General features: G+C 63.6%; 1 protein-coding gene across 1 annotated transcript in view; it reads left to right on the top strand.

Moving 5' to 3' along the window:
* The window catches only part of LOC120613973 (circumsporozoite protein-like), an 8547-nt gene extending 5514 nt beyond the window's left edge, over window positions 1-3033 (top strand). The window contains exon 2 of the mRNA XM_039876604.1: window positions 2289-3033. Within this exon, the coding sequence (XP_039732538.1) occupies window positions 2289-2394 (106 nt within the window). The 3' untranslated portion in view covers window positions 2395-3033. The remainder of the gene's footprint in view (window positions 1-2288) is intronic.
* Window positions 3034-7667: the final 4634 nt, after the last annotated feature.

Raw genomic sequence — 7667 nt, 5'->3', positions numbered from 1 at the left:
TCGATGCTGAGGCTCCAGTGGCGGCTCCGGCGACTGCTTGGCGGTGGCTCGCACACCTGCAGTGACAGAACAGCGCTTCACGCCAGGTACACCCAGGGGCCCTGCACCCGCTGATCCTCTGCACCCTCCACGGGTAGGGGCGATGCCGAGCCCCCCAGGGTCCAGCTTGGGCTCCCGGGATGGCAGGCAGGTCTTGGCCCTGGGGCCTTCGGTGGCTTTGCGCAGTGGCTCTGCGTCTGGACACCAGCCCAGCGCCTGCCCTGCTTCTCTGCCCACAGGGAGGCCGCAGACAGTGAAGGCTCCTGCGGCGGAGGCCCGAGCCCGGACGTGGCACCTGAGCCTGACTGCACACTCTGGGGAGGTGGGAGAACAGGCCAAGCTGTCGCGGCCTCGGGAGAGGCGGGGGCCCAGGGGTGCCAGACACCCCGACTGCGCGCTAGAGCGCCACGCAACCAGCCAGGGGATCAGAGGCGGGGAGCCGTGACCTGGGGCAGGACAGTGTGCCCAGATCCAGGGAAGTCGTGTCTGTGGAGACGGCCACACGGGGCTCTCGAGGCTAAGTGACAAACGCTATGGGCCTGGCGGGCGTGCTCCTGGGCAGAGGTCCGTGCTTCCGTCCACATGGGGGGCGTCCGCCGTGCAGGAGGGCGCAGCCCCCGACGCCCCTCCAGGGCCAAGGGCAGAGCGTGCGGCAAAGCCGGCTGTGAGCGGCAAGAGGCTGTCCGCGTGGGTCTGCACCCCGCTTGGTCGGGGCGCCCAGGGTCCGTGCTGTCTTCAGCCCCCTGCCAGCACCCGCCTTCGGGTCCTCCGCTGGGGGCTGGGTCCTCTCGCCGAGTGACTGGTGTGGTGCGTGTGCTTCGTCTCGCCTGGTTCACGAGTCCTCTGCCCTCCCTTCCCTCCTCCGGACCGATCGGGTGTTGTCTCTGTGCCACTGTCCCCTCCACGGCTTCAGAAGCGGCTTTCTGGTCTTCTGGTGTCATCGTGGTGCATATGCGAATCTGGCAAAGTCCAAAGAGGACCGTGCNCCTTCTTCGTGCCCCTCATCCCTGCTGTGCGAGGCCTGTCCTCAGACTGGAGTGAGGGTCAGCTGGGTCCAAATCCTTTCTCGCGCCTGTCATTTTATTTACTTATTTTGCCCACTTCCTGAAAGGCATCTTGCTGGGCGTAGGAGTCCAGAGTGGCGGCTTTCCCTCAGCACACGTGTCCGTCACCTGCCCCGTCGGGGTCGACGGCCGCCTCGCTGCCACTCCTCTCGCATTGCTTCTGCCACCTCCCGGTCCCCAGTGTCCTGCAGCTTCTCCACGACGGGCCCGGGAATAAGATGCGGTCATTTCCCCTGCTGGGGACCCGGCGGGCCTGTGACTGCCGTCTGCCGCCTTGTGCCGGCCCCCGAGGGGGCGCACGGCCGTCTCGCCCGCGTCCCGCTCCCGCATTCACGCCGGTCTTTCGACCCACATTAGGCAGGCTGCGCAGTGTGGCCAATAGCACGTTGTAGAGGCGACAGGGTGTGACCTCCACGGCTGTCACAGACACTGCAGGCTCCCCTTGCTCTCTGTTGGATCACTCGCTCTGGGGGAAGCCGGCCACCGTGACGTGGGGACACGCAGGCAGCCCACGGAGAGGTCCACGGGGCGGAGCTGCACCCTCAGGCCCACGCCCAGCACTGACTGGCCAGCCACGTGGGTGAGGCAGATTCCCCAGCCTCAGCCAAGCGTCCGGATGGCGGCGGCTCTGAGGGACATCTGACCACAACCTCGCGACAGGCCCTGAACCCGAGCCGCCCAGCTCGGCAGCTCCCAAGACCCTCACCTGCGGAAATGGGGCGGAAGTATTTATTGTCGCTTTAAACTGCTGAGTTTGGGGACAGTTATTTTGCAGCCTTAGGTGATATGCTGCCAGAAACACTATGTATGTTTAGGGTAAAATTCTCAAGATTCATGGAAAGGTCTTTGTATTAAAATTCAGGATTGCACTGAGTCAGTCACTTGGGGGAAATCTGGCAGGTTTAAAACAGTAAATCTTCCCATGCAATGACAGGGTGGAGTTGCACCGCCACCGGCCCGTTTCCCAGCGAACGAGAACGGGTCTGCTCAGGACGCCGTACTTTCTGTCACTAGCGGGCACGGGTCCTTTTTCCCATTACGTTTCTGGTTGGTCGTTTTTGGTGCAGACTGCAAACTATCACGTCTTGAATGGTGACTGTGTGCGTCTCCAGCCCTCCTATCAGCGGTGGGTTTTGTTGTTGACACGTTAGTGCAAATAGCGGCCATTGCATCTTCCCTTTCCAGGTGTCTGCAGCGCGTCCCACTGCCCCGACTGCCGCCCAGGCTGTGTCAGCTCCACGTGACACTCTGCATCCGTGCTGCCTGCGTCTTCGAGAAACACCTCCCGTGAGGCCCGTGAGGCTCACGATGGCGGCCTTTCAGGGTCCGGAAATGTCCGCCCCTTCCTACGTTATCAAGAGTCGCCAGGGTTTTAGTTTCGTTTTTAAAGAAAGAAACTGGAATTTATCAACGTCATTTTTCAACTTCTCCTGGGATAGCCACGTGGCCTTCCTCCTTGTGCAGATGCAGAGCGTTTTATTCGTTCTCGAATTCCTGCCCCTTGGGACACGACTTTCTTGCACTCATATGCCGCTTCGTTTATTCAGTGGACTCGCTGGACACCTGCTGGCGGCAGGCACCATCCAGGCCCTGCGGACAGGCAGTGGGCAGACGCGGCCAGCGTGCACTTCAGTCTCGTAGCTGGTGCTCGGTGGGACCTCCTTCCGGCGTTCGGTGCCACACCAGATGGGCGCAGTGTGTTCCCCGTTTCTCCCTCTCCCCTCGGCTCCTCGTCCCTGCTCAGATGCCGGCTGCGGGCGGTGCGAGGCTCTCTGAAGCGACGACTAACTTCTCAGTCGCTTGGGAGTGCCCGGCCATAAATCCTTCATCGAGGGAAGGTCTGGGGCCACTTTAGAATTTCCTTTGCTGTTATGGGTCTCTTCGGGTTTTTAAAAAATGGATTTTGGTAACACGAGTTCAGGTAACTACCCCACAGGGTCTTGGCCTTAAGTTTCGCGGTGAACGCCCTTCCCACCCCAGGTGGCCTCCGTGGCCCGGGCCTGGCCTTTGCGGGTCTCTGACGGTGGACTGTGCTCCTCGGCCGCCTGCGGGCCCCTGTGGAAGCCTCCTCCCAGCTTCTTCCCCTCCCTCCACGTCCCGTTCCTCGGCTTCCTCTCCCGCTTTCCAGGAGGTTTCTTCCATTTCAGATTCCGACGCTTCCACCCAACAGCCCAGTTCCGTCCTGCTTACGCACGGAGAGCTGTTTTACCCCTGAACGTTCCTTTCTGCAGGATGGGGTCCTTTCCGCGTGGTGGGCAGGGGACGTTTTCTCCTCCTCCTCCTCCGAGCTCATGCATTCAGTCCAGAGGCTCCCACCCACTGTCCCTCCGTTTCGGGGTCCCTGCTCTGGTCTCGTCAAACCAGAAAACCGGCGGCCACCGAGTGGGAATGCGCCGCTCGGTGCTCTGCCCGCGCCTCCTGCGGCTGCTCTGACGGCACCTGTCCCGTGTCCCCGTGGGCCTCTGCACCCGGCGGTCTCTTATTCGGCCTCCACAGGTGAACCCCGTCTCCTACCCGGAGGGTCTGGGACCTACTCGCTGACCTATCCTCTTCTCGCTGGGCCCCTGCACCTGCGACAGAGGCCGCGGGCCTCTGTAGGACGAGGCCGTCCAGCCCCTCTGCTGTGACATCAGTGACCACTCGGCCACCTGCTTCCTACCTCACACTCCATTGCTGCTGCCTCTCCGGGTCTCCATCCTGGGGACATGTGCTGCTCCAACACCCTTCTTGCCATACTTCAAGGTTTCAGGAGGGACAAGGGGGAGGGTCCCCTTTGTGGGACCCCTACAATCCAGCAGAAAGAGAAGGAAATTCTCTGCTTGTGTTCGACACCCAAGGACCCGGCGGTCGAGCCTGTTGGTGGCTCTGCTCCCCAAACCCGCTGCGTCTCTTTGTCCCTTGACCGTTTTCTTCTCAGAAAAGCGTATTAACCCCTCGGGGTGGTGGCTTCGTTCATCTCTCTCCACGTTTACGGCTGAGGTGTTCCCACACCCCATGGTTCTGCGCCCCGGGCCCGCAGGCGCTGCACCCAGGCCACCTCCTCGGCCGCGTTCGGGGCCCTCGGTCCCTGCAGGCGCGGGAGGGGCGGCCGTGCCAGCGCGACCTTAGGCAGGTGACGACTTTAAAACTGCGAACGATAACTCCATGGAAAAGGCAGAGGAAAACATACTTAAAGACTCTGGAACTCACCACCCAAAACGAACGAGGCCACACGTGCTTCGGCTTTTCTCCCCAAGAGACAAGCGCGCTGCGAGGTCTCCTCGGCCAAGGCCCCTTCCCCCGCCCTGAGCGCAGCCCCGCCGCTGGCCTTCCTGTGGGGGGTGGGGGGTGGGGGGCCGGGCACCGCCCTCTTCCCTCCGCTCCTCCCTGAGCATGCACCTCGGACAGCTCCACGTGGACTTTCAAGGGGCTGAATCGTGTTGTCACTGCTGTACCGCTTTTGCCCCCAGAGGAGGGGACAGCGCAGCTGGCTGTTCCCGGGGTCCACCCGTGGGCTCTTCCTGGACAGCAGGGCACCCTGGAGGCCGCCCCGCGCCTCCCACCAGCAGAGGGCACTGGCCTGATCCTCACATCTTCGCCAACATTCGTACCTTGCCTTTCACATTTTTGTCAAACAATTTAATTTCATTTATTTCCCTGACACCAGATACCCGCCGGGGCTCCTCCCCCGTGAGAGGCCTGTGCGTCCTGGGAAGCACGTCTCTCTCTTGCAGGGGCTTGTGCCGCGTGTGCCCGCAGTGCTCTCCGCACGTGGTCGATGTCCTGTCCCTGGGCCTCACGCCCCGTGCCCGCGTCAGGCGTTGGGTACCAGATGCGAGAAATCTCCGCCAGGGCCAACGGCACGAAGCTTCCGCCCGTGACTCTTCCAGCTTTATACTTTTACTCTCCCCTTTACGGCTTCGGTCCACGTGACGTTAACTTCTCTCTGGGGAACAGGTGAGGCCGCGACACCACTGTTTGGCAGGTGGACGTCCAGTCGGTCCTGTCCCGTTGCAGGGTCTTGCTCCTCATCAGTTACCCTCGGCTTTGCTCACGGTGCTCACTTTGCCTCAGCGGCCGTTCCCGTTGCCTTCACACGTGGTCACACGTACCCGTCTTTCCTTTCGTGGCTGCTACACTTTGGCTAGAAGGCCAGCCGCCCCGCCCTGCGGTAGAGGGACCTACCGGGTCTTCCAGCACGGACCTTCGACACGCTCGGGGCCGACGGGTGCCTGCGGGAGGACGGCGGGCCAGCGGGACTTACCGGAAGGTCTGCCCCGGCCCCACGTGTCTGCGCGTGGGTCCACGTGCAGACGTCCCACTCGGTTCGCCATTCGTGCGTCTCGCTTAGAAACCGAGGCTTCGACTCTATCCTTTCTCTTCTGCCAGGGCCGAACCCATTCTTGTTTTTCTGTTTGGGCCGCGCCATGCTGAACGCCACACTGACGGCGTCTGGGTCGTCGATGACCCTGTGAAGCGCCCGGAGAACCCTCGGCATCGCCGAGCCCCCCGCCCCCACCGTGAGGGCTCCCCGCGGGGCTGCGGGGTGAGCTGCAGCGCGTCCCAGACAGGTTTGCGATTTCCCGTTCTGTTGTCAGACGTGCCCTTTGCGCTTGTCCGTCTCCTCGGGCCTGTTCCTATCTGCAAGGGCTACGGTCCGTGCCCCCTTCCCGACCCTCGTGACGCGGACCACCTCCGGTCCTCCCACCCGGACCGGGCACAGCCACAGGCCCCCCAGGACGCGTCACGGCCTCTGCAGTGCTGGGATCTGAGGCCCCCACGGTCGGCTGCACGGGCCAGGTTTCCGCGGAGGGCACAGGGCACCCCTCCAGCCCTGCTCTGCCCGCCTGGCACCCCTGAGGGTCTTCCCATTATTGTTCTAGGTGTTTCGTTCTCCGTCACAGTAGAGGCTTCTTTCAAACGTCTGGTACCCTCGGCTGTTGATTCATACGTAAAGAGGGGGCTGAGACCAGCAGCGCAAGTAGACAGGCTTGGGGGGCAGGGCAGCGCCTGCTCTCACCACACAGCTGACAGCCGCTCCTCCTGCTCTGCCCAGCCCAGGCCCCCACCGGATGTGGTCGCCACCTCCTGCGAGCCGGCCCCCCACCCATGCTCTGTCCTGTGGGCTCCTGCCTCCCCAGAGCCTTCTGTGGTGACGTCAGCAGGCTCGTTAGCAAGCAGAGGGACACGAGCTCGCCCACCCCTCTGTGCCCAGCCCTGTCGGGGGACGTGGCCTCAGGCTCTGGCCTCAGCCCGACGCTGCTGGTGTTCTGTGAGCACGTCTTTGCCATGGGGGCCCTGGGGGCCCGTGGGGACCCCTGGAGGTGAGGGCGACTCCCCTGGGAACCGGGTTTGGAGGGGAATGGCAGGATCGACGTATGTTAGCTGGGCGAGGGGCTCGCCGAGAGACGACGCCTGAAAAGAAGCCAGGCGTGGGGAGGACCAGGGGGACCGGGCTCGCTGAGGGGCGGGAGGAAGGGCGCCACGCAGGACGGTCACACAGAGCGTGGCCTGGAGCGTCCCTCGAGGCCACAGTGAGCAGCTGACATCCCCGAGGGCTAGGAGCAGTGGACAGAAGAGGCGGGATGACACCAGAGAGGTGAACAGGGCATGGGGGACACAGCAGGGACCCCTGCCCCCCTGTCCTATCCTGGGAGCCCGCAGAGAGGCCTGCACCCCTCTCTGGTCTCCACGGAAACCGCTCTCCTCTGTGCCACCTTCCGCCAGGCGCCTCCGGCCTGCTCTCCTGCCGCCCAGCCTCGCCCCCGCCCACCTCTCAGAGCCGCAGACGCAGCGTGCAGGGGTGCGCCCCGCACGAGAGCCGCCAGGCCCGTCCACTGCAGGAGAATGTGGCTCTGACGCTGCTGGCCCCGGTCCCCGCCACCTGCTCCGGAGGAAGCCCCCTCGTGCACCCCTCCTCCCAAGAAGCCCGCATCCCCAACAGGAGACACCCAGCTGTGTCTGTGACCAAACTGCCTGTCCTGAGAGGTCAGCCTCTTGGAGGCCGAGGGGACCACGGGTTTGGTGGGCGCCCAGCACCGGGCAGGTGCCTCCCAGGCATCTGGTCCAGGGGGACTGCTGTGGGGCACGTTGGCAGCTGCGCTGGGCAGCTGGGGGGTGCGCTCTACCCACTGCCTCCTCCTGGCAGCCTCTGACCCTCCGACATGCGCAGACGAGGCAGCGCACTGCTCCGTGGGTGCCCACGCACTGGACTGCCACGTGGCCAGCACCCTGTGCGCCCAGCTGGTCACAGCCTGATCCCTCCGGCCAGGCTTCAACCCTATACACAGGGACACCATAGAGAGCTCGTGAGCATCTGGCGTGTTTTGCCCACGTAGCGTCTCTTGGGGCTGGGGTAGCTGTGCCCTGTCTACTCTCACAGCGGCCACTGCATGGGAATCGAGCGACTGCTCATTGTCGGAGTGGGCGGGGGGGGGTGCGGGACAGAGAGGTGCCTGCCCTGTGAGGCTGTCACAAGCGGAGCCTCTAGGAATGTTTTGGTCATGACTTTCAGAGACGACTGCCCGCCGACCTGATAGGTAGGATGACGTCAGGTCCCCACTGTGGGGGCAGCTTCCCCTGACT

Source organism: Pteropus medius, unplaced genomic scaffold (assembly GCF_902729225.1).
Source record: "Pteropus medius unplaced genomic scaffold, Ma_sr-lr_union100, whole genome shotgun sequence".
Classification (NCBI taxonomy): domain Eukaryota; kingdom Metazoa; phylum Chordata; class Mammalia; order Chiroptera; family Pteropodidae; genus Pteropus; species Pteropus medius.
Note: the sequence above shows the minus strand (reverse complement) of the source record. Positions and strands in the feature narration are given on the sequence as shown.